This window comes from Rhipicephalus sanguineus, chromosome 1 (genome assembly GCF_013339695.2).
Source record: "Rhipicephalus sanguineus isolate Rsan-2018 chromosome 1, BIME_Rsan_1.4, whole genome shotgun sequence".
Taxonomy (NCBI): domain Eukaryota; kingdom Metazoa; phylum Arthropoda; class Arachnida; order Ixodida; family Ixodidae; genus Rhipicephalus; species Rhipicephalus sanguineus.
Genome location: NC_051176.1, coordinates 221992318 through 222019050, shown reverse-complemented (window position 1 = coordinate 222019050; position 26733 = coordinate 221992318). Strand labels below are relative to the sequence as shown.

Genomic DNA, 26733 nt, shown 5'->3' with positions numbered 1-26733 from the left:
GGCCGAGTGTCTTTCGTCCGAACGCTAGTACTTGGCGGACAGCAGCGCAATGCCCACGAATACGTCAGAGACCCTATTTATACTACGGATATTGAAGAGAAAAGGAGAGCTGTAATTAACTAAAAAAGAAAGCCTTTTAACCCATCGATCTACTAAATTTAAAAAGAAAATACATAAAATAAATCTCTTAATGCAAATTTTTATTTGTCAACTGGGGAGGGTGGCGTTTAACCTGGAATTGATTTAGTGCACTTTAAGTATCCCATTTGATTCAATAGAAAAACTTTGACCGAAAAGAAAGTTCCTACATTCGCATTGTACTTATGACGTGTGCGTTGATAACCGCTTTTGTAACCACTAATGACAATCAACGTCCGTATGATTGCGACATAAGGGTAGAGAAAGACATTTGCAATTTTCTTTTCTCGCTCTCTTTTCTGTCTCGCACCACGACGGCATCAAAAGACGTGTCTCTACCAAAAACGGAAGCAGCAGCAAAAAAAAAGGGGGGGGGGGGGCTCGTTCAGCGTTGATTATGGAAAGCCCCGCGCTAGTGCCGCGCTTAGAACGCACAGGCAAAAAGGAAGTCGGTAGCGCATTTCCAACACATTCTTAAAGGAAAGGACACAAAGGCCAGCGGTGCATTCTCATTGCCTGAAAGAGGATTCCTCCCTTGTGCGCGCGCGTCCTACGGTGAAACTCGATTTCTAGACTGCTTTCGTAAGGCTAGGCCGTTTCTCCCCTTCTCTTTCATTCAGTCCGTCCCGTGATCCTCTCTCTTTATCTTGCGCTTGGAACACGTTATCTTTGCTTGGTATGACAGCACGCCGTCAGGCAAGACATTGAAGCAGACAATCAAACAAAGAAACGTTGGAGAAAGAGGGAGGGAACTTTCAACCGCGGCAAATAAAAACGGGATACGACAGAGGCAAAGCCACAGAGAAGCGATGTCAGCTCTTCATCTTTTGCTGCGCGATACCCCAATCCCCTTTAAAAGCTGATTGCAGAAGGTTCTGGATTGCAAAACCCACGAAGATTCTCATTCCCGAGAAAGGTAATGGCTACCTAATAAGCGTAACACTAGATCGACAAAGATAGCGCTCTACCACGGCGCATTCCACAAAGGCCGTTAAAGAGAACGAACCCAGAGACAGGCAAGAAGAGGCAAAAATAATTTAAGAGGGAAGGCAAGGACAAATTAAGCTAGAAAGCCAAAAAAGAAAGAAAGAAAAAAAAGAAAGAAAGAGCCAGAGTCTAAAATAAAAGGAAGCTCCAGCAGGGCCTTTTCGGTACCACCGCCCCGAGATCGAGTTGCCCGTCAGTGCAGCCATCTCGCGGCGACCGCTTCCAACATTAGCGTGCGCCTGGAATGCGCCGCAGAGACTAAAAAAGGTTAAAAAAAAGAATATTGTCTAGAGCTCTCGCTTCTAGAATTTTCTTAAGTTGATATTTAATTTTCCCCCAATTTTTGCTAACGTTGGGGGTCTCATTATATGTAATGAAATAGGTGTGCACTTTCACGTTTTTTTTTTCGCCCTCCTTTTTATGTTCGTCTCAGCATGCACTCCGTGGATCGCTTAGATTAAACCATTTGATTGCTGAACGCCTGATGTAATATGTACGAGTAGACAGAGAATCCGGCGGAGTTTCAACTATTATACACCTTGTGCAAGCCCGGATATCATTATACAAGGAGGGGGGGGGGTCGAGGAAATGAAAACAATTCCCTGGATGCAGCATTTCGGCGAAAAATGTAGCAGAAAAAAATTTCAATGAGAGAAAGTACAGCGAAAGCAACAAATGAACTAGACAGAGAGACAACCAAACTTGCCGACATTCTGCTGGAAACTATGATTGAAATAACCCGTTAGGAAAGCTGGCAGACATAGGGTGGCTCGGCAAAGGGCTTCCGGTGCTTGTTCTGGTCCTTATAAAAAGTCTTGCCCAATCAGTCGCCCTCAACGCTTGGAAATGTGCTTTCTTTCTTTTCTGACGGCACCCTAAAAAGAACTAGAGACACGTGTAACGAAACACGATGGCGAGCAGCTATGCGCGCTTCGAATAATATGTCGGCTTTTTGCGTGAGCGCACAGCGCGGCTTCCACATGCAAAAAGAAAAAAAATGCAGCGTTTTTTTTGCCTTTTTTTATTTGGTGCAGCTTGCGTATAAGCGAGCAATCGATGGCTCGCCTGTATACGCCATTACTAAACTGCGGTCTTAGCGCACTCTGTGTGGGTTAAGCCGTAGGCTTAACCTGCAGCATGTTACTGCAGAAATCATGCTCGTTATTTTTTTTGTGTTCACCATGGTTAAAACGCGTTTTACAGCAGCCCCCTTGACATCAATATTGTCTTTTTTCGTTTCCAGGACAAGCTCCGCCTGCTTCAAGAGGACCTCGAGTCCGAACGGGAGCTCAGGCAAAGGGTAAGGGAGTCAGCCTGAATACCTTTCCCAACGACATCACAGTGCCTTTAGTGGGACAGCTCATCTGACCTTTAAAAAACGAAACAAAGAAGCGGCTATAAAAGTGCTGTACCAGTATGTTGTAAAGGCCGCGTGCTTTGAAATATTGTAGTTTCAAACTTGCGCAAATATTCCTGACGAAACGTAACTTGAGATCGTTTCTTGCTTTTTCAGCGAACGTGCTAACCTGCACTTTTCTAACCCTGTTGCCAAGAGCACGAGTACCTTTTTCTTTTTTTTTTCTTTTTTCCTAAGTAAACCCCGAGCACAGGAGTCGACTGTCGCAATTTTGCAGCAATCTATACTTTAGGATAGGTAAATGGAAGTAAAAATACATCTGATGTACGTCATCGTGTTCCAAAAGTTTACGCCATTCTAGGGGACAGTCTTGAATTTCGAGCACGTGGGGCCGTGTCAGATGAGTGGCGTAGCTTTAAATAACGTTATGATGCTCTGTGCACCCTTCGAGCTTAGCGTGTTTGCATGCAAGATGCGCTTCATTTAAAAGTAAAAGAAAAGGAAACGAAAAGTTGCGTGGAGGTAACCAGCTGAGATAACTTCTAAGGTGGCTCTAGGTTATAAGCTCTAGAGCACATATATATTTAAGAAGAATAATCGCAGTGACCCCGCCTGACTACGAACTGGGTGGAACGATAAGAACACGCACAACATCGAAGCCTCTCGTCTGGGCCAAAAATATTCAATCACCACTGTTACTGAACCTTTATCAAACGGTCACCCTACATGTTTAGTGTGCAAGGTGTGTTCCTCTGAAAAGTGAGTGCCAGACAACGGGAATTCTGCCAAATAAGCGCGCGTGCGAACAACGATGGGTGCATGTCTTTAGTGACAGACGACGATAGCAAGAGGTTCACGACGCCAGCGGTCCATTTGCACAAGTAGATTCCCATTTGCCCAAACGGCTATAGTAGTGAATAACAGTGATGTGCTCTATGTGATTAGTTTGAGTTGTGGGAAGAAAGGTATCGATCATGCACAATATTCAATAGCACACTTTACGCACATGCAAACAATAAGAACGACTATTGCAGGGCTTTATAGCAGTCATGATGACACGTCTATGATAGTGAGAAGCTATTCAAGTGCTCTTGAAAACGTGCGGCCTCGATGTAAGGAATACGTTTGCGTGTCTTTTTTTTTTTTATTCGCATGGTTTGAGGGTCTAAGGCGTATGAAGTAAGAAGTGAAAAAAAAAAAAGGTTGCGTCAAACAATCGCATGCAGGGCTGTGTGGTGCAGTGTAGAGATGAGTAGCGATCCCTCTTTTTTTTCTTGCGTGGCTTACAAAATTTACCAATCCGAGATCAATAAAAGAAGATCTATTTGGTGAGCGACAGCTGCGGTGTTGCTGTTTTGGGCGCCCCTCGCATGAATCGTGCGTCATCTCTTCGTGCAGATCGAGCGCGAGAAGTCGGACCTGACGGTGCAGCTGATGCAGCTGAGCGACCGGCTGGAAGAAGCCGAGGGCTCCTCGGAGACTGTGGTCGAGATGAACAAGAAGCGAGACACCGAGCTGTCCAAGCTGCGCAAGCTGCTTGAGGATGTGCACTTGGAGAGCGAGGAGACCGCGCACCACCTGCGCAAGAAGCACCAGGAGGCCGTCGCAGAGATGCAGGAACAGATGGACCTCATGACCAAGGCCAAGAGCAAGTACGTCATAGCGACGCTCATAAGCATTTCATTCAAGCGCCTAAAGGATGCGACCAGGGAGTTTAGCAGAGTGGCTTACCTTTTGAGCGTCGAAACTGCGGCCGCGAGCTTATCACTACCTTTGCTCGGAGCTTCAATTATGCGTTGTGTCGTACCGTACATCACTAGACGGCGCGTAGCCCTTTGTCTTGCGGCATATGTAATGTGCTGTTTCTGCGCTTTGTTCAAACACCCGGACTTGCTCCTCATATAATGTTGGCTGACATATCGGAATAGGTACCGGGAGGTGTCATGCCAAATGACACTATTTTTCTTTGACGTAATGCTAAATGAAGGAACTCGCCTTACACGTCAGTAATGCACAGTGAAAGTAAGGCAATGCCACTTATAGGGCAAGCATGTAGAACTATAAATCCGTGGGCACTAAATTCTGCAAAAAGGCTTCTTCGGGCATACATTCAACCACAGAGCCAACGTGGTGGACCTCCTGCCTGAAGGCGGCATAGTGCGTAGAATGAGTCAGTATAACTGGAGCCATCTTCGCTCTTTTGCCTCTCGTTGCGGAAGGAAAAAAGGGCTATGAAAACTTGTTTGACAATCACTGACAGTGCTTACAACACGAGCTCGACTACCTTCTGAGGGCTAAGTGAGGCTGTGGAAAGATCCTTCACGAAATATAAAGCAAGATAAATTACAGCTCTGAGAGAGGAAATAAGCAGCCGGCGTCTCGGAAATCCAATGGACCTATAATTAGCTGAAACCGTAGATGTATACGTCGACATTGTCCCATTCCTAGTGACATTACACTTGGTCAAAGTTGATGCCTTCAGTTTGAATTAATCGCGTCGATCACTGCCGCTGAAATCTTAAGGGCCGCTGGCGAGCCAGTGGTGCGTCGACAGGGTTACGCGAAAGGTAAAACACGAAGCGGAATTTAGGGAACATCGTATCCTATTCCGCGCTTTTTTTTATTGCTGTCAGAGCGTAACTTGCTCATCTTCTGAAAATAAATGTGGGGTGGGGGACGCTGGAAGCCGAAGTAACTGTGCATTTACGGAGGCGAACAATAGGTTCGTCACCCCACCCCCAATTTTAAGCTGATGACTCTGCTTGCCTAACTTTGGTGTAATGAGCAAACATAGTCCATGCTTTTATTGTAATGACCTTACAAGGACGGTGGGTTCAATTCCGGAGCGAGTGCAACTCAGCGGCAATAATATAATCCACAGATGCGCTGTGCAGAGCACGTGTGTGTCACTTTCCGTCCTTGTCTTCTCCCGCTATTTTTCTTCAATATGCACCAAAGCCAACTGGCTCACCAAAAAGCAATAACATGAATCTTTTTCTTTCATAAAGTAAAGAACATTCACTTTTCATTTAGGGCTCCGCCTTCTTTAACTAGTGATCTCGGTGTCATGTTGTAATCACATATAATTTGCAATTTTTTTCATACTGTGATAACCTTTCCTTTTTTATTGCTGCAGGGCCGAGAAGGAGAGGCAGAAGTTCCAGGCCGAAGTTTACGAACTCTTGGCTCAGGTGGAAAACACGAACAAGGAGAAGGTATCGCACATTCCATAACGTAGTCTTCTAATGGGCGAACGATTTTCAGAGCCGCATAGCGTCTTTAGCTACTGTGTCGTCCTTGTCGGTCGGCATTCTAAACAGATGAGAATAAAGAGAAAAACAGATTCTACAAGCTCTTGTCGTACATCGCGGTTGGCCCCAACGGAGGTGCTAGCAGCTCAATTGATCAAACGAGGACGTGGAACCGTAATCAGCAAGCTAATTTACACTATCAGGTACGCTAGAAGAGATTTTTTAATACGCTGGCAGGTGTAAATTAAGTTGGCAAATCAGGAAATTCAGACCCGCTAAAGAAGTACCGGCTGCCAGGCGTGAAATGACGTTAGCAGTGCGTGCCTGCCAAACATCCGAATGACGATGCACAGCCCGTTCAATCTCAGAGTGAGATAATCAAGAGGCGAAACAAAAGTGACATGACGTGGGGTCAGGAATCGAGGAAATTTAAGCAATATTTTACTAGTACCTGCGGATCACAAGTTGCTAACTCTAAAATACGCCTATGCAGAGGAGGCGCAAGGAGCTATGGAAGTTATATTGCTATAAAAAAAAAACTTTTGCAATTTTTACGACTAGCTTACTTTATGTTAATCTTTAATAAATAATAAGATTGAGTGAACTAAGTGGTTAATTGTAACAGTTTAGGGCAAAACTTGCTACGGATCCCTGCGTACTATGTACTTATAGTAACTTATAAAAACTAGATCCGCAAATCGTCCTCCTATAAGCGCTTTATTACCACTTATCCCCATAACTTAATATACCTATGACGAAGCTCTCTGTAGCTCAGCTTCGTATTCACAAAGCAACGTTATACTTACTCATCGTTTTTGTGCCCTTCAAGCGCTTTAAGGACACACGAACGGTAAGCAGCACGAAAGATACATGCAAGGTTAGTTTCCGAATACTGGCCAAAGAAAAAACCTTATACTTGAAGAAGCCTGCTTTCTTCTTAAATGCACCGAACGCATTGATGAAATGTTTTGGTGGTGCGGCTGTTTGCGCTCAGTTGGACGATGCCGAGCAATAAGAGAACGTTTCTTGTTTGCAGATCACGATCCAGAAGACCGTGGAGAAGCTGGAGCACACCGTGTACGAGCTGAACATCCGCATCGAGGAACTGAACCGCACCGTCACCGAGGTGACGGCCCAGAGGACCCGCCTTAGTGCTGAGAACGCCGAGTACCTCAAGGAGGTGCACGAACTCAAGGTCTCGCTGGACAACGTCAACCACATCAAGAGTCAGCTCGCCACCCAACTCGAGGACACCCGCCGCCGCCTTGAAGATGAGGAAAGGGTGAGCACACGTTATACTACTGTACGCGGTGTCGTAGCCTCAGGAATAGTTACAATGGAGGCGAAAACGATTGAGGCCCGTGTACTTAGATTTAGGTGCACGGTAAAGAACCCCAGGTGGTCAAAAATTCCGGATCCTTAACTACGGCATTCCTCATAATCATATCGTGGTTTTGGGACGTTAAACCCCAACAGTTGTTATTATGAATAGATACAAATCCAGGGTTGGGGTCGTGTGCACGCTCACGGCTGTCAGAACGGGCCCAAGCGCTGCACTTGTGCCAAGGCACTTGACTAGAAGAAGGAAAGGCCCCAAGCTAGTGTACTTCCTTTGTTGTTGCTGGTGTTGAAAGATAACGTAAAACAAACAGCATTTAGGTGAATACTCCTCACGTCTGTACGAAAGATGAATGATTTGACAATATTAAGGAGAAGTAAAACAAAAACGATGGAATTCCCGCAGAAACGCGCCAGCCTGGAATCTTCGCTGCACACTCTTGAGGTCGAGATCGAGTCCCTCAAGGTTCAGCTGGAAGAAGAATCCGAGGCTAGGCTCGAAGTCGAGAGGCAGCTAGTCAAGGCCAACGCTGACGCCGCCGCTTACAAGACCAAGTATGAGACCGAAGTCCAGGCCCACGCTGACGAAGTCGAGGAACTCAGGTACGTGAACCAGCATTACCGTCGCACCAGCAGACTCTTCAAGTTGCTGGCCTTGTCGCAAGCTCTCACAAAGTTCCGCAGGTTTTTTTAATAACCATGTTTTTAAAAGCCCCGTGTTTTTAACCACTGTGTACTGCACTGTACGACATAGTTATTTCAGTAGCGAGAAGGGAAAGTTTTAGCCGATCCCACAACCCCACCCTTCCAAATCCCACTACTTCTTAGTGGTTTCGATTATGGTTATTAAACGAGGGACCATAGTCGCATCAACAAACAAATGCGCCACAATGGGTTCAAGTGCTTGCCTCATAGCAGCTAAATAATTATAGTTACACGCTTAGCGAACGTAAATGGACCTCGCGCCAATGCAGAAATCAAGTGATTCCAATAAACACCGTTATCACAGAGTTTTATAGTCATAAAGCCACGCGAATCTATGTTTAGGACATTCATTAATGAGCAATCGGACCATTCAACAGTGAGTATTACGGGGTACCTTCTAGAGAATAGTTTACCTCAACCAGACAAGGAATATTTCTTTATATTCTTAAAAAATAAACGAAAACTCTGAAAAAAAAATTCAGTATTCACTTCGGTAGAGCTCACCGTAGATTTAAGCTCCTCTTTTCTAATATCTCAGAGCAGACAGGTGAAAAATATATGAATGCGCTTTGTGCTCTATGATTGATTTCTGTTCCATCACAAATTGGAAAGTGCGTCTTATAAGTGCACGTGAGGGTCTGCTTTCAAGTGATTTTTTTATCTAATTTTTTTTTTGCCTCGGATGAGTTTAGTTAGGGTGTCTGCATTTCCTTTAAAAAGCGCTCGACACCAGAAGGAGCAATAAGCACGTGATGCACACAGATCACATGTTATCAGGAAATAGGAGACAAAAAATACAGTCGAACACGTATTTTTTTAATCTGAAGGGAATCACAAAATAGTATGATATAGAGATAATACGATGCGAGACACTAGCTTCAGGCAGTACGCTTTACCGCATTACACAAATGTTTATGTGCTTTTTCGTGTTACACAACTGTGCTGCGATAAAGCATACTAAGGCAAGTTCGTTATTATGGAACGCGATTAAGATTCTGGTTTCAAGGGCTTTCATATTTTTAAACATGCAACATGCATATTTTCACTCCGTGGCGTGTAACTCTGTTCAGACTGAATGTCTGGTTTGACAGCACCCACCGAAAGAGCGCTATTTCGTGGGCTTGGATACTTCTAGACGCGATAAGGTATTCATTTAGGCGGGAGAAGCGACCTTGCAGGGGCGCAACGGCCGATGTGTCGAAAGTGACGGTGAAAGTTTTCGATGCACGGGTAGGTATGATTTTGCGTGTAATCTCCAAGGCAATGTTACAACTGTTCGAAATGGAAGATAATTCAATGTGCGTACATGGGTTCACCTGATGGGGGTTCCACGGAATACCCGTACATCAAGCTTCGTTACTTTGCGCACGCCATCCCCAAAACTGTACATCATGTACATTGCAACACGCGAAATGAAGTTCGTTAAACCGGCGACTAAACTCAGTGGAAAAAAAGTCGAAAAAACTGAAAATTTTCCGACTTGCGAAAGTTGCTTTGCTACAAGAGACGTAGCGACGAGGTGACTCTAACCAGACGCACGTAATTCTTGTAGTTGCCGTGAAACGCTCGTCCCTAGAATCAACTTGGTCAATCAAGTTCGAGCATATGTAACAGGAACTTTGTGTATATTATATTTTACCTCCGGCATTAGCCACTACAACGAACCCACGTCTCCACAAACTCATCTTTTCGGCAATTGCAGTCCTGGCTAGCGTAACGACGTAAATTCGTGAATACGTGCAGAATTATGGTTACGGAGTGAATGAGAGAGAGAGAGAGAATTTCGAAGACGTGTTCGCTGAAACAGTGTCTAACTTCTAAAACACTGCGGTGCGTACGCACTCTTTTTGGGCAACGGGAAAGGGGCATGCAGCGGAGTATATATCATGCGCACGCAAACAGCCCGTGAGTGTGTGATGTATTCTCTTCTGTACGTCTCCTTCGTGCGGTATACGCGCAAGCCTGCTCAGGAAGTTCTCTTGTTTCAAAGTACTGTTTTCTCCAGACGAGAAGTGAACGAAGCAAAAGTGGAATATAGCGTCGTTACTATTACCGCTAGAACACAGGCACGACACCTTGTATTTGATGATGCTCTTCGGAGCTGTTCCACCACACACCACAGATAGACAGCCTGCATCCGTCAGACCTTTCTCACCGCATAAAGTGATTCAGCATGTCTGTACTACTGTCCGTCGCAGCAGAATTTGTTGCGGTTGAGATTTCGATTTCCGCAAGGTGTCGAGTATGAATTATGTATGACGGCTTGGGACATAGAACACATAACGTGTCGCAGATCGTATACGTCGCTCAAACTGACAAATACGGAATACTCGGACTTGACATGCTAAGCTGAATCAAGAAGCTCGGGGCTGCGTGAGTGTGGCCACTCAGTGACGCGTGTATTCAGGCTTGTTTTCTTTTCTTTTTCTTTCTTTCGAAAAAGTTTACCAGCGTAGCTCGCTCAGTAACCGCATTCGCTCTTTCGGCTTAGCAAGTAAACTAAGTATACGGAATTGTTCGCCGACGAACAATTTAAGAAGCAATGTACTTGAAAGGCGGTAAGTCGTGGGGAGAGTGAAGAGCGCTGCGCCCAGTGTAAGCGCTAACCTGCCTCCGAAGCTTATCCGAAAGCGCGTCTTGTGAAAGTGGAAGCGCTCTAGCTTGCTTCCATCGGTGCCCATTTGTCCGCTGGCGAGGAGCCGTGGTCCGTCGCCTTCACCGCCAGCCTGATCCGCTTTATTTTCTCCGGGACGGAGCGCAAAAACTGGAGGAAAGTGCTGATGCCCAAGTTTTGTGCCGCCAAACTGGGGACTGTTGGCGGCGCCACACTTTACCGCCCTTTGCGTCCATCCCACGGTCACGCCGGCGCTTCCTATACAAAGAAGCACTGGGATTTTGTTTTACCCTCGTGTGTGGTTTTGCTTCGGACCAAGTTATCCAATGACCTTTTGTCTAAGCCCTTCCTTTCCAGCACTATATTCGAGCGCTGCGACAACTTTTAGCGCAACGAGTGCTCACAACGCGCTATCTAGTGCTTTGTTGTATAAGTGAAGGCGTTTGAAGATTAAAGCCGATGAAGGGTCTTCTTCTCCATTCCAAGGACAGACAAGTGATTTTGCAGGGGTAAAGCGGCGATGATAACTCAGCGACACAGTCTTATTTGCACGGAACAAATGTCTTTTGAAGAACGACTCGTTCTAGCTTTCGTTAATGCGGAGACATGCATTAGCCATTACCACGTATGGCTATAGCTATTTTACGTGTAAGGAAAACTTCTATGCGCATATTTTGTCAAAACTCAAGCTATGAAGTACTTCCTCGAGCAACTGTAGAGCAGCCTAGAGTATAAACAAGGATTCCGGGTGTGGGACGTTAGGCTCGCGAGAACGAGCTCAAACTTGATCGCGCATGATATACAGAGAGAGTCAAACAGTGACAGCGCTGACCGCATTGAACTACATGAGACTGTTTGACTCTCACAATCAGTCCAGTCGCCGAGGCGGGACTGTTCATTAATTTGTGAGCATCAGTTTATAGTGAATGTCAAACGTATGACAAACATACGTTAGGCACGAGCAGCTTAGACCCCTTCAAAGCCGCGTTTAATGGGCAACGCAAATCTAGTACAAGGTCAACATGATTTCAGCTTATCATATTTTTAGTCTTCACCTCAGTGCTACACACTCCGTTTATGCCACCGAATCTCGAGTTAACGTAACAGATGCTACTAACGCAATCCACGTAATAACACATCCATTCTTAAAGCCTGCGATATCATTTGCCGTACTCTTACTTGCAGAAAGTTACCAAATATGTGTGTATTTTCCCACATTTTCCTGCGCTCTATGTATCACATAGCTAATGCAAATGTTTACAAAGTGTAATCTGCCTTTGGTTCAAAAATCTTGGCGACCGCAAATTTAGCAGTTTTCTTAGTGCGCCTAATTAAAGCAGTTTTATACCGTTAATTATTGCCTTCTCTTCAATTTCACACCCCCTTTTCTTTCCCCAGTATAGGGAAGCCAACTGGAGATATCCTCTTGTTATATTGCCTGTGTTACGTTTGGTTTTGATCTTCTTTCTCTCTTTCATGTGCAGACTTCGTGTAATAAGTTTTGCCCTTTGAGCGCTTGCACGAGGGCTCAATAATTGCGCTAGCTTTATCCTGTTTGGCATCCGCTCCGAATGTGCGTTGTCCTCTGGCCTCACCTTTCTTTTGTCTTTTTCCACAGGCGCAAGATGGCTCAGAAGATTTCGGAGTACGAAGAGCAGCTCGAGGCCCTGCTGACGCGCTGCAGCAACCTGGAGAAGCAGAAGTCGCGCCTCCAGAGCGAAGTCGAGGTACTCATCATGGACTTGGAGAAGGCTACCGCGCATGCACAGAACCTGGAGAAGCGTGTCGCTCAGCTCGAGAAGCTCAACATCGACCTCAAGTCCAAGGTGGAAGAGCTCACCATCCTGCTGGAGCAGAGCCAGCGCGAGCTGCGCCAGAAGGTGGCTGAAATCCAGAAGCTGCAGCACGAGTACGAGAAGATGCGCGAACAGCGGGACGCCCTCCAGCGGGAGAACAAGAAGCTCGTCGGTGTGTGCTCTACGCAAGCATGCTTTTCGCTGCCGCTTTACGTCTCGTCGGGGCTCTCTCCCAATACCACTTATGACTACTTTCTGCATGAAGTAGGATGAAGGTCACGTTTCGAATGCGGCTCACATCAGCAATGCTCGTCACGCGCGACTTCTCGGACTTGGAAAGCTAAGACCAAATCCAAGCGCACGACTCGGTCGTGCGCTTGCATTCTGTCACAGCTAAGCTCCACAGAAGTGCGCTTGTGAAAAGGAGCAAGAGTATTGTCAGTACTTGCGCCATGCCATACAACTACGGGTATTGGCAAGTAACTGCGGCACTCCAGTTCATGCTTCAATTAACAGCATGTGCAGTGACAGCAGAACGCTATTAAGCGCAATCGGTACCAGAACGGTTACGCTGTAAATAGAGACGGATATATTAGTAGTGGCAAAACAACAAAAACAGGAAGAGACGTGGCACGTGATTCTGCGGTGTGTCACAATGTTATTCTTTGGGTGGCCTGACATCAGCGTGATTCTGTTTACGAAAAAAATACAAAATGTACTACATAGCTACAGGATTACTCCCGACAGCGGTTGTTATGATGAAAGACAGTAGGCTAGTTACCCAACTGTTTTCTACTTCTACTAACCTATCATTTCATTTGGTACTGCCAGTAAGGATTAGGCCTGCATCAGAGTTGTGCCTTGAGAGCACAGTACTCCAGCCGGGGGCGAAAAAATTGTGTGCATCCTACGCAAGTCTTAGAAGGATGGATTGTTGGGCGAGTTGTTAATTCATTATGGGAAAAAAGCGCTAGAAGACCGAGCAATAAGATGAGACAAGAAGGGGACAGCACGAGTGCTCCTTTACGCAAGTCCTAGCTCGGCCACGGATAACAGGTATTTCCTCCTTCTTGTGCTTGCTATAGTTTAACTGGTGTACAGGGGCAAAATGGGAAAATCAGAGCCTACAGTCGTTAATGGTGATTGACAACTGTCACTTGTTCTTGGGAATTAATCTTGCAACCTTTCAACTTGTTCAGCAAGTTCCGAGTGTAATTATTCGTCGCCCCACCCGTGATGCTTTTGTTCGAGAAGTAAGCGCACTGCAGCACCCAGCAACCACAGCAAGAGGATAATGGGATAAAAACAAAACAAAACAAAACAAAACAAAAAGCGATGGAGCATTATTTAGAGAAAGCAATTGAGAGGTAAAAGTTGCACATTAGTAAGCAAGCCTAGTAGACTTGTAACTGCCATGACTAAACACGGTATCATGCCACGAAGAACACGATTGTTCCTTAAACATCATGTTGTAATTGCTAATCGAATAGACATTGTTTTTAAACAATGTTTCTTTGTACTTCAGATACTTAACACGGCTGGGTTAAGGTCGCTCGCCACAACCGTGGTATTGCATTTAATACTTATCCATCTCTGCTGTGCTAAGAAACGTCTCAACGAATACTGCGCGGATCTAGATTGCCTTTCGAAGGGTCACAAAACAACAGGGGCTGTATTTTTTACCTCGAGGAACAGGCAGAAATGATGAACAGGAGAAAGTAAGGTTGATTATGGAAATTCGATTAGAGAAGCTATGTTCAATAATCCAGCCGTCTCTTTATGTTTTTCCACCACCTAACAATTATAATTTCGATTTGAAGTTGTTTCATTGAAATGATTTACACTGCATATGCGTAATTTGGTCACGTCACAGTTTACAAGGCCCGAAAGGATAATGATGCGCACTCTTATTCTTCCTTAGTAGCCGTAAAGTAATGTTAGACTGAAACGAGCGTGACGCAATTTGGCGACAACGTTGTCTGATGCTTCCGCTGCTCATAGTATGATGAACCCGTCGTCAAAGTGTGCTTAAGAGCTGTGTCTCGCGCACTGTAGGAAAGAATGACAGTCGCATTCAACCCCTTTTCAACAAGGTGCTGCAGTGGATTCTCGTTATTACGTCTAAACCTTCCTCTATCTTAAACGTGCGTTGTACGCGCACGTTGTAAGCTCGGCGAATTATGAATGGTAACTACCATGCTTATCATATTGCGGCCTCTGAAACGTATCATAAATGTGTACTTGTTGCCCTTCAAATCTTCTACCAGTTCCTTCGGAGCCGTCCGCTTATGTACCATACCGGTTAGTCAGTCTTATCCCCTATATACTGGCAGCTTTATAACATCAAAGAGACCCGCGCGGAATAAAATAGTCTTTATCAGAATAGGGCTATCCTCTCTGTTGTAAGAAAGTGCCGCAAACAGCAGCTAATGCTCAATGCCAGTGAAAGCGCCTTCCATAAACCTAAGCTGTCACGGCCATCTGCCGGGTTTCAAATGTGCGCGGGCTAATACTTCCACGATCAGTGAAGCGCGATCGGCCGGGCCACATGGCTGCGGCTAACCCGCGGCACCACACAACCCCGGTGCAGACGACCTGTCCGAGGCTAAGAGCCAACTGGCCGACGCCATCCGCCGGCTGCACGAGTACGAGCTGGAGATTAAGCGGCTGGAGAACGAGCGCGACGAGCTGGCTGCCGCCTACAAGGAGGCCGAGACCCTGCGCAAGCAGGAGGAAGCCAAGTGCCAGAGGCTCACCGCCGAGCTCGCTCAGGTGCGCCACGAGTACGAGCGCCGCCTCCAGATCAAGGAAGAGGAGATCGAAGCCCTGCGGTGAGTAGGCTTTCTTGGTGTTGAACCCTGCACTGGTTCCAACCTAAAGCGTTGTGCATGCAGTCGCTCAGAAACTTTACCTGAATGCAGGATATGTTTTATGTAAGAAAGAGATGAACGACAAAGAAAACTTGCTATAATATTCTGGCATTACGAAGTTAACGCGTTGACGGAAAATGTCACGCGCGACTCGATCTGCAAGGCAAACAAAAATCTTTCCAAGATTGCCTTTGCAAAGTATGTGGACGACTATGCATTTGATTTCCCTGTTCCCTTACCAGATCGGTGTGCCACCGCTAGCTTGTGTATTGCTGCGGCACGAAACATTAAGATAAACCTACCGAGGCTTCGGCGTAACTTCACACAAGTCAAAATGTTTTGTGTTCTGCCGCGCAAACGGCGAAGAGCCGGCATCCCCTCGCGCACTGCGGTGGTGTGCGCTGCCACCACCGCAGGGGAAGGCACATGGGGCAAGTCAATACGCGCCGGAGCTGCTGGACGTTGTTGATATCACTTTTTAGCGTGGATACGCTGATACCGAATTGGTCGTCGATCTTTACAACACTCATAAACGTTCCGAAACGATACCTCGCCACGCGGCTACTGGGATAAGGCAACAAAACACACATATGTCGCATATGCCTTCCTGGGACAGATGGACGGAGAAATTCGTGAATGTAAAACTGAAGCTTTCTCTACACAGATGAAGACTGCCAAATGTTTTCAATCTGTTTGGCACGTGGGCACTATAATTTAACATTGCCGATGACCATTCAGAGGAACTTTCCTGTTTCTGCACTGCGTGTTGCTGTATTTTGAAAGCAAATTTAATGGAAAAATCTCCACGTCATCGCTAGCACCAAATACAAATCACTGTAATCACTTTCATTATTTTCTTTTATCAATGATGAGTTTGATATTTGTCATTAAAGAAGCGATGGCCGAGGTTTAGCCTTCTCTGGCAAACGCAGTTTTATAGTAGGCCAATGCGCTACCTTCATGCGCGACCTCGCGAAGCCGGGCGCACGTGCACCTGGCCTCTCGGGGCAGCGCACCTCGGCAAGAGCAAATTTACACGTATCGAATCATCTTATGAAAAAAACAACAATGCAATGACAGTACCAGTGTGATAAGTTTAGGTTTACTGCTTATTTTATGTAAACATCGCTGCCGGCGCTAAGCTTCATATTTTAGAAGAAAATGTGAAGCTTGGCCTATCTGGCACTATGCTCGTGCACAGCGGTCTATGTTGCAAAAGGGAATAACCATGCCATAACGCCGTCTGCGACTAGCCTCAGCAGAAAATAATTATCAATGCTATGTTTGTGGAATTAGTCGTGAAGGATACGCGGCAGAAACGGCAGTTGAAAAGTACGGGGTGTAGCGCCACAGAACAATACTTTCCGAGATGAAGCAGCCGTTAAACTCCCCAATGTCTTGTTTCTGTATCTCACACAGCGAGCAGACTATGTACATTTAAATTGAAGGCGGATGGCTATTTGAAGTAGTCATTACGCGAGGCAACACTTCAAACCGTCTGCACAGCCACTGGCACGAGGAATTTCATGCCCCAGTTGGCAGCGCTGTATGCTCAGCTGGCTTTCTTGCGCTTTTTTTTGTATGTGTGTGTTTTCTGTACAGTAGTAAAGCTTAATCGAGGACTGCGCTTCGCGCACGATGTTCCTAGACTTTTCTTTCCGTGGATTCGTGACCTTACCGCGTACTTCCGGCCCCCGACACGGTCTAGTGGTGTCGTTCTCACGAAACCTAAATTTAGAACGACATAAAAGTTCACGGGAACAGACAACTACACATTAGGTTACGCTTGTAAGCGGATCTGACTCGCCGCCTATTTCTGATCCTACTGTGTCCCGAAATTCGCGAGCTATCTAAAAAGGTGCTGACAACCAAAGAACCGAAGCGGCCAGAAGATGGCGGCCTTTTTTGGTGCCAGGCTTGGCGTTGTACGTGTACACGGGCTATATATAGCAATCTACACGGCTGATTTTCCTGATAAGCCACCGCTTTCTGCAAAGTGATGTGGGTAAAAATAGATCCTGCACGGATTGCACCGACACTGATACTTTGTCATATGAAATCGATCATGAGCATGGTTATAGCCTTGTGAACAGCACTCGTGTTATGGTGCTGCTCGCGTATGTACTCACATGGCTGACAAATTCTTAAAGTTGCTATAACTTCATGATTTCATTGTTAATATATAGGTTTAACCAGTGTTGCAAACACGTGTAGCATTGAGAGTGAACTGTTCAATTAACATAGATTACTATCAGGTAATTTCAAGCGCGCAGTTGTCCTTTCATTTTGCTGAAAGCAGCCATGGCAATATTGCGAGCTTAATACAGTATTAAATTTCTAAAGCTCCATAAATACAGTGCACATCTTACTTATAAAAAGAGAGCAATATGCCTTTTTAAATGCAACAGCAGTGTATTTAAGTTGTTTAATGCATCGTGGCATATTGAAACATTAGATACGAAAGCCTCACTAAACTTATTCTGTACAATTAATCAGTTACACACAGCAATTCATACTCACAATTTTTTTCGTTATTCAAACACTGTAAATCTCTGATTACATCTGATTCACAGCAGGAAGTATTCGGACTTTTGCGGCATGCAAATATTTTATAATTAATCGACATAAGGTTCGTCCGATTTAACAATACCTACCGAATAACAAAAATCATGTGCGGTGGCGCAGCACCACTGCACATATCGACGCGACCAGTTCTGACGCAAATTTTGTGAGGTCATCACACACCTTAATATTTAGCAAAACAGGAAAAAAAGCTAGCATTTTATTAAATAACAGAAATCAGGATGAATCAAGCACCAGCCCTAACGGTGGGCACGTTATCGTCTTTGGAAGACCAAAACGCAAGCTGCCACGCCTTTTTTGTTCCTCTGTTCATTTCATTCTAAATGTCTGGTGGTGTGTCCTTGGCCTGGTCTGTCTGGAAAGACCCACTGCGCCCACTGACAACACGGAAGAAACGCCAGGAATTTTGAAAAAACACGGCGTCAAATTTCGCCCACTCGAGCCACGTAACGATGAGCTAACGGCTGAATGCACGCAAGAATGCGTGGAGCGCTAGCCAAGCCAATGCCCCTAGTGTAGACATGGCACCCTCATCTGGAACTGATCCAAAAGCAGCTGTCTTGCTTGAAGCGCATTCTTGCGCATCCCGGAGGATGGCAACATATCAGGTCACCCAGACTCGGGCTGGGGGCCGTGTGAAGAGGACCCACGCTCAGCCTTGAGGCGCGCGGCTGGAAATAGGAGCCGGTGGCTCGAGCCAACGCCTTCTTGGGCAGCGCTCGAAATAACAACAAGTGGAGGCAAGGGGGCGGGGCCCGCAGCCAGCGCCACCGCAGTCGGGTATCCGTCGGGCTTGAAGTCGAGGCTCGGCGGATCCACCATGGGAACCCGTCGACGACAGCCCTACCTCCACATGGTGTACGACCGGAACCAGCAGTACGGCGACAGCCTGTACCGCAAGACCGTGGACGACTTGTACTTACGAGAAGGCATCATGCCTCCGCGCGCTCTGCTCTCCAGCAGGCGCTTCGACGACTCGTACTTCCTTACGCGCTACCCGAGGATCCCCTCCATGTACCGTCTGATGAAGCGCTGGGACACTGGCGACGACTTAGCCTTACGGCGAAGCATATCGCTTTCGCACATCACGCACCCGGAGTACAGCAGGGATCTGCTCAACCGCCTCCTCTACCCCGATGAGAAGCTGTCCCGGCGCTTCGGGAACCAGCACAAGCTGCACGTCCACTCCTCCCACGACCGCCACGTCCGCGCCATGGAGGACCACCGTTCGCTGATGGCCGAGCTCGAGATGCAGGAGGTACAGGACCGACTTCGGCGCGAGCACAACCGCAAGTGGTTCAACCCGGACGCCATTGCCTACGAGGTTCCATCATTCAGAGACGACCCGCTGGCTACCGTGTACCGCCGTCGCAGGCCGTTCAGCTACTACGACTTCTACTACTGGCTCTAGACCTGCCTGACCGCCGTGCCCTTCTCAGTGAACATTTGCGATGACAACAACTGTGAATCCCCAAGACTTTAGGGACAACCGACTGCCCGGTACAACGGGTAGTGTTGATTACTGCCTCGGATACATACTTAGTGTATTCTGTTTCCTCTAGAAGAATAAATGTCTAAATTTCTGGCTTTAAAATGTGTGTTCTGTGCGGTGAATCATGTTTCCGATTCACGCTTGTGCTGTGCTTTAGGCAGTGGGATGGTGTCTACAGGTAAGAGTTTTCGGTTTTTTCATCCCAGTTTCTGATCTTGCACCTGCACTTGCTGATCCAGTTGTGGCATGCGATCTTTCTTTGCAGAAAGAAAGATAGTACGCCCCAAGCTTCGGATTTGTCTGGAAATGCAAATGTTCTGTTTCGCACAATGTTTCTTTGTCGCTGTAACGCTTATTGTACCGATGCTGCCCTCAAACCAACCTTGAGAGAAGTTGCGCAACGACGAATGAGGCTTGTTTGACCACTTCCTGCAGCACATGCGGCACTGTCAGTTGCAAAATGCTAATGTAACAACCAAAAATAAGAAAACATTGCCAATATACAGAGTTATTTTGTTTAGCACTCAACTTTGGCCGCATAGTCTGTACATATGCGCATGAAGCTCTCGCACTTGGCTTTTAGGAACTTTTTTACGACATTATATGGCTTCATATACAAAATTGATAGCACCATTGTCGCTACATATGGACAAAAAGATAATTTCGGCAGTTCTGTACAATCTGAAGGGTATTTCATTTAACACAGAACAGCGCAGTAAAAATAACTAATTACGAAACGCATGATGCCTTTACATGTTTCTCTTGGTTAAATTTATGGATATTTCTCACCAGGAAACCAGGGCAGGATTACATCTTTTGAAATAACACAACTGCAAAGCCAGTACTCGGTTGGATGTCGAGAAGGTCGACTGAGCATGAGAGGAAGGAAGAGGGGAAAGTGAATCCACCATTTTGTGCGCCAACGTCCTTGCGGCTCAACATAGCTCAGGAGAAGTGACATCCAAAATGTCGCAAGGCAGCTCGCAACCTTGACCTCTTCTTAATGTCGTTCCAACGTAAGCATCCTGATTTCGCGTCGACAAACCGTGGGAAAGCTTGCAATGTTAATCACTTCGTATAGCCCAAATGTTCTGTCTGTTTTTTTCTTTATTTGAGGAACTATGTAAAAAATATACACTTCCGGCGTTTCCTTTTCCGAAGGATAAACGCAAGTGTTCTGGGTTACAATATGATGCTAAATTCGAAACAGACGTCTTCAGAAGACGTGTTCTCCGTTAAGTATGCAACAAGCGCGGGTGATCAAATGGCGTCTAACAGCATACGATCGCTTCAACGTCCAGTTAAATAATGGTAGAAGCTTGCTGAGCATTTCGAGGCAGACTGCGACACAGCATTTACATGAATTTCGCTCAGCTGCTTCTGAATGAATTAAAGCAGGTTTTTTCTTGATTACAAGCCAGTGTAGGTTTAGTTAGTTCTCTGGCCTAACCTATCACGCTACATTGGAAAGCTACTTGAAATTTGCGTTTACAGTAATACAGAATGACAGAGTGGGGGCTTCTGGCCGAGAAAGTGCAAACTTTATCAGAAATCCTGAAATTAGTAGGCTCTGTAGGACTTCACAATGCATAGGTTACCTGAGGGGGAACCACTGAGTCACATTTCAGTGCTATAAAAGCATATTACCAAACTGCGTGCAGAACATGACTTAGGTAGTTTTTTTTTTTTCGCTCGCAGTCACCGAGTCTAAAGTATTCTGAGAGCTCAGAGCGAATTCTACGAAGGCGTGCAGCTTATCCGTCACTGAGATCACAAATCTGGATAAATAAGGATACTTGAGCTATACACTCTTAATCAGGTCCTGGTTAAATGCTGGCTATATCCCGAAAACCAGAGAAAAATGTCCGGTTTCCTGGCTCTATCTAGTGCTTTAAGCGGGGCCTGATTAAGAGTGTACGGTCCGGTTTGTTGCATTACCGACATAGCGCAGTTTGTTGAGTGTAAAAATATAAACGAAATTTATAATTCATTTCGTCCACAGCAAGCAGTACCAGCTGGAAGTGGAGCAGCTCAACATGCGCCTTGCCGAGGCCGAGGCCAAGCTCAAGACGGAGATCGCTCGCATCAAGAAGAAGTACCAGGCCCAGATCACTGAGCTGGAAATGTCATTGGACGCTGCCAACAAGCAGAACATGGACCTCCAGAAGATCATCAAGAAGCAGGCCATCCAAATCACCGTAAGCAAGATAGCGTCTCTCGACTTAGTAGCTCCCTTAACGGGTCGGGATCCCCTCTCCGGCATGCACTCTGACACCCAGAGAGAAATAGATGAAAAGGAAGAGGCCGGGAGGTTAGCCTGGTAGTAATAACCGGTTTGCTACCATGCACAGGATTGGGGAATTAGTTGTTGGAATGAGGACAGAGAGAGAGTGAGATAAAATAAACACAAAACACAAAATGCACACATACACACACGTGCAGGACGTTCCTATCAGAGCCGTTCTGATAGACCGGTTGAACGGAGAAAGCGCGTTAGCGCCTGCACAGCCTTCTGTGACGCTAAGTTCTATCGGTGGCGTAGGATTCTTTCTTCCGAAAGAGTTCGGTCGTCCAATTTATTAAGCGGGTTGCAAAGCGACTGTCTTTGCGAACAGTACTGTATATATGTATATCGTTACACCCAAAAAGTCGGTGCGCTAAGGCGCTGGAGGGTCTGAGTGGCAACATCTTGTACCTTAAAAATGTCAAGGTCACACAGCCAATTCACATGAATATGCAAGCTACGTTTAGCAGTCTAGGCTGTGGTTCATAGCTAACTCCAAGCGGGACGCTCCACTTTTGATTTCGAAATTGCCGCCGTGCATATGCGGCCTTCTGTCCTTTTATCGCAACTGGCAAGCCTAAGCTTTCGAGCACAGCACTTGGTACCAAGATATACCACCGAATAAAAGAAAAACAACGTGAATATATAGGAAAAGAAACTCAAGCAACGTTATTTGTCGGAATGTAACCGCATTTCCTCAACGAGAACAACAACTGAGGCCTTGCATGTTATGTGTGGCGCATACGCAGGAGCTGCAGGCCCACTACGACGAGGTTCACCGCCAACTGCAGCAATGCGCCGACCAGCTTGCCATTTCCCAGCGCCGCTGCCAGGGACTGCAGGCCGAACTGGACGAACAGCGCGTGGCTCTCGAATCCGTAAGTTACCGCTCGGGACTGGTCTTACATACTGGCAAGTTTACACTTAGCTCGATGCCTCGGCATTAGCCCTGACGTCGGGCGCTGCTTCAAGGCAGATCCGATTTCAAAGATATGCCTTCAAGGATATAATACTACGAATAATTAACAGGTTTATAGGCATTTTCTGTTTTAACCTGCATTTGAATTATACGATTAGTACAATGCGTTTATTGGCTGAGGCTCTGCTTACCTATGCTCGTAACAAAAAGAGCGGCGTTGCGCGCAACGCCAGCACTGAAGAACAAGTTAGCTGATGTATTAAATTGAAATATCTGGTAGGAGATGTCGAGAGTGCTTTTTAAAGAAATAGAACCGAGGCATACATCATGGGGTTATATGATGCGTTGGGGGGAAAACATGCGCTGTTCTTGTTTGCGTCTGTCGCAGGCTCTGCGCTCCAAGCGGGCCGCCGAGCAGTCCCTGGAGGAGTCGCAGGCACGCGTGAACGAACTGACCACCATCAACGTGAACATTGCTGCAGCCAAGAACAAGCTGGAGAGCGAACTCTCCGCGCTGCAGGCAGACTACGACGAGCTGCACAAGGAGCTCAGGGTAAGCGCACGTCACCAGATGGCGCATTCCTTGCCCGAAAGATGAACCTTGTGATTAACAAGAGATAATTTTCAAGCTAAACACACAAATGTACCTCTAGGAATGACTCTGCTTCTTTTCCTCTCTCTAGGTGGTTGACGAACGTTGCCAGCGCACGATTGTTGAGCTTAAGAGCACCAAGGACATTCTGGTGGAAGAACAGGAGCGCTACATCAAGGTCGAGTCTATCAAGAAGTCCCTCGAGGTCGAAGTCCGCAACCTTCAGGTGCGCCTGGAGGAAGTGGAAGCGAACGCCCTGGCCGGAGGCAAGCGTGTCATCGCCAAGCTCGAGGCTAGGGTAAGCGTTCCTGGCCTTGTGCTTGCCTTGCCGTTGATCAGCAATTTAACCAGGCGGGCCAGCAATTGCTCCGCTTGAGCACCTGTTTTTCTTTTTTCCCCGTATTATAAAGAGGCGCGTGACAAACAGTTAACACGCATAGGCTTGAGCAGCCGGAAGATGAGCCTTTTCAAACATTATCGATTATATTGTGGGGAGCACAAGTTGTTACAGGCAGGATTCTGAGGCTCTAGGACGCTCCATTCGTCTAGGCAACAAAACATCGCAGAAACAGGTGAAATGCGCTGCGTCGCTCACTTAATTTCGTCATCCGCTAAAACAGCGCTATCACATTTTGCGTCCTGACCGCGTTATAACATTTTGTCGCCATCCTGCTTCGTTATGTTTCTACAAGGGCTTCCTGCTATGTGCGCTGATATAATCGGCGTTACCTCTCTCCGGCGTTACCTCTCTCCGTATGCGCAAAAAAGTGAAGCAACTTTACTGTTTTTTCATGTCAGAGACGACGCACCTTGCACGCATTTGACACCCGTTTTATTCGAGAGGTGGCCCTGACGATGCCTTCTATATGCTATCTTGTTTCCAGATCCGCGATATTGAGATCGAGTTTGAGGAAGAGAAGAAGCGCCACGCTGAGACGCAGAAGATTCTGCGCAAGAAGGACCACCGCGCCAAGGAGCTGCTGCTCCAGACCGAAGAGGACCACAAGACCATCACCATGCTCAACGACGCCGTCGAGAAGCTCAACGAGAAGGTCAAGGTCTACAAGCGACAGCTCAACGAACAGGTGCGTGCTTTACCATTTGCCAGCTAGATTGCTCTGAAGGAAACGAAGACAAGAATAACTAAGTGCGTAGGGGCTGCTTCTGTTTCTTTAAAGAACAAAAGGCGCCAAAAAAATAAAGTGTATAGCAACGACAGTTTTTAACTATGCGTGCAGATTCGTGTGAAGTGATTGCTGCAACGCTGCAGAAAATGTATGCACCACTGGCTGAGAAATGACGCGTTGTTATGCTTTCCTTTCGTAGGAGGGTCTGAGCCAGCAGAACCTGACCCGTGTGCGCCGCTTCCAACGCGAACTGGAGGCGGCCGAAGACCGTGCCGACTCCGCCGAGAGCAACCTGTCCCTGATTCGCGCCAAGCACCGCTCCTGGGTGACCACCAGCACGGTTCCCGGTGGCACCAGGCAGGTCTTCGTTACCGAGGAGTCCAGCCAGAACTTCTAAGCCTAACGACGATCCCGAGCGACAGCAAGCACCCTGGCCGCCACAGCATGCAACGTCCGCAACGGCGCAGACCTTATACAACGCCGTTCCCGAAAGAGTCTAACCGCTACAATAAACAGACACCAGGGTTGCTACGCTCGATGTTTCCAGCTGTTCTTGCCTGCCGTTCTCGTCTATGACTGCCATGCATAGAACGAGGCCGACGAATGTGTTGCGTTCTTGCTCATTTATTCTGGGACGGTTGTGAGAGGGTCAAAGTATGGCGCGGGGAGTGAATTATCTCAACTACCACTGCCCTCATCTACCACTCAGCACCCTATGCGAAGCAAGGGTGTGTTTTTGTTTAGCAATCGCGCAACTCTGCCCGCCATATTTATATTTAAACGAATTGAACGCGAACGCTGCGATACTTTCCTCGGCCTTCCTTAACCTGCCTTTCGTATAAAGAGATGCGGTATGGAAACCTTGTAGAAACGGCGTGTAGAACGGCTATCATTGACTATAGTAATCCTGGCATCCATTACAACCTTTTCAGGAGACGCCTAAATTTTTTTGCATAAAAGGCCATAGCGCAGCCATAACGAAACTCTATACTGACTGCTTTGACAAAGCAGTACCGGAGACGTGCTGCCTGCGGCCAGTTATGCGAGCTAGTTGTCTCAAGGAAACCATGCAATAACATAAACGCAAAATTCAAGAAGAAGGTTGCAAGCGCTTTTTTCATTCGGTCTTACAAAACCGGACACGACTTTCCATGGTTATGCTTGACCATATCAGTATAGCGCTGATACCTTTATAAAAAATTGGCCCTTTTCCTTTTCGTCCTTTGAGCGTTGCTCTCAACATGCGTTTGGCCATATTTTTTGTGACTATGAGAGTGACACACACGTTAACGCATTTCATATGCCGCTGACAAATCTTGTTCTATTTTATTCTCTCTTCTGTGGGACTCTTGTCCAGTTTTTCGCTAAAGTTCTCTTTCTCTCACTTTCCTTTTACTCGATGTGATTTGTGTGTCGTAGAGCGTGCACGCTGCAGGTGTAATTTTACAGAAAGAATAAAGGCGCCTCCAAAAAATCCTTTACTTGCTTGCATTTTGTCTTCGGGTCTCACACGACATGAAAATTTCTGACCGCGAACCTCGAGCTCGGAACGTACGAGCCCACATGAACAAATTAAACTATAAAGCGGTGACTATTGTCAATTCGGGAGCCCGCAACTGATACTTTCCAAGCTTTGAATACGCCACCAACCTTGTACCACGTGGGTGACCTTGCGTGAGGGCTCAAGGACACCGTCAGGACCAGTTGTAGATGGACTGAGGAACCATTGATTCTGACGCGATGCTTGCAGCAGCCAAAGAAATCGGCACTCAAGTTTACCGTACTTACAAAAACATTATTATTATTATTGTCACGCCGTTGAGCCAGTTGAAGAACTTGGTTGTACGCGCTGGCTATGTTCTGCAACGCCAGCTGCTTACACTTGTATTCACGCACGAGTGCCCGAATTTGGATGAACGTATGACTCACTATATATTATCTATGTGAGCTACACCTTGGTCCTACACATTGCTTATTGCCAAGGTGTAGGATGAAGTGATTCAGATAGGACTTGGCCAGGACTAATTGATCTGAGATGAGAAAATAAATCACTTTGTCTTTTTTTTTTTCTGGAACTGGACTAACTCGTTTAACAGCGACAGGACACGCCTTATTCAGGAGAACAATTTTAATGTGACATGCACACCACAATTTTGTTTTTCCGCACTATTCGAAACTGCAGTGGTCTCAAAAATGCATGCACCAACGCCATTCTTCTAAGATTCTTTGAAGGGTCCAAAACGTTAGACAAATTCCCAAAGCACAGTGGTTACGATTTGCTGAAGCACACGTCGTTGTAGGAGCTCGAGTTCGAGTCCGTGTAACGGGAACGGTGAAATATTTACTTGAAGCGCGCGTCTATTTCGCTATCGTACGCATATTTTGCTGATGTGCATGTAGCGGGTAGTGTGGTGAATAATAACAATAATAATAATAAAAAAACTTTGAATATCATGTTCTCTCCTAAAAGGGCATACTTCAGAGATGCCTAGGAGCCGAATATATGAGTATATGCAGGTTTACCTGCTTAGTTTACAGCCACCCACCACGGTGCTCTAGTGGTTATGGCGCTCGACTGCTGACCAGCAGGTCGCGGGATCGAATCTCGGCCGCGGCGGCCGCTTTTCGATGGAGGCGATAATGCTTGAGGCCCGTGTACCTAGATTTAGGTGCACGTTAA

At 46.5% G+C, this 26733-nt stretch overlaps 2 protein-coding genes across 2 annotated transcripts in view; both read left to right on the top strand.

Annotated features, from left to right (window-relative positions):
- Nucleotides 1-24584, top strand: part of LOC119372748 (paramyosin) — a 30062-nt gene extending 5478 nt beyond the window's left edge. The window contains exons 2-14 of the mRNA XM_037643154.2: nt 2369-2425; nt 3881-4134; nt 5619-5697; nt 6770-7015; nt 7478-7674; nt 12009-12358; nt 14777-15017; nt 21134-21329; nt 22165-22293; nt 22723-22887; nt 23018-23224; nt 23811-24011; nt 24253-24584. Of these exons, the coding sequence (XP_037499082.1) occupies nt 2369-2425; nt 3881-4134; nt 5619-5697; nt 6770-7015; nt 7478-7674; nt 12009-12358; nt 14777-15017; nt 21134-21329; nt 22165-22293; nt 22723-22887; nt 23018-23224; nt 23811-24011; nt 24253-24450 (2520 nt within the window). The 3' untranslated portion in view covers nt 24451-24584. The remainder of the gene's footprint in view (nt 1-2368; nt 2426-3880; nt 4135-5618; nt 5698-6769; nt 7016-7477; nt 7675-12008; nt 12359-14776; nt 15018-21133; nt 21330-22164; nt 22294-22722; nt 22888-23017; nt 23225-23810; nt 24012-24252) is intronic.
- LOC125760071 (uncharacterized) lies at nt 18396-19233 on the top strand. The gene has a single exon (XM_049419711.1). The coding sequence runs from the start codon at nt 18460-18462 to the stop codon at nt 19048-19050; it is 591 nt and encodes a 196-aa protein (XP_049275668.1). The 5' UTR covers nt 18396-18459; the 3' UTR covers nt 19051-19233.
- Nucleotides 24585-26733: the final 2149 nt, after the last annotated feature.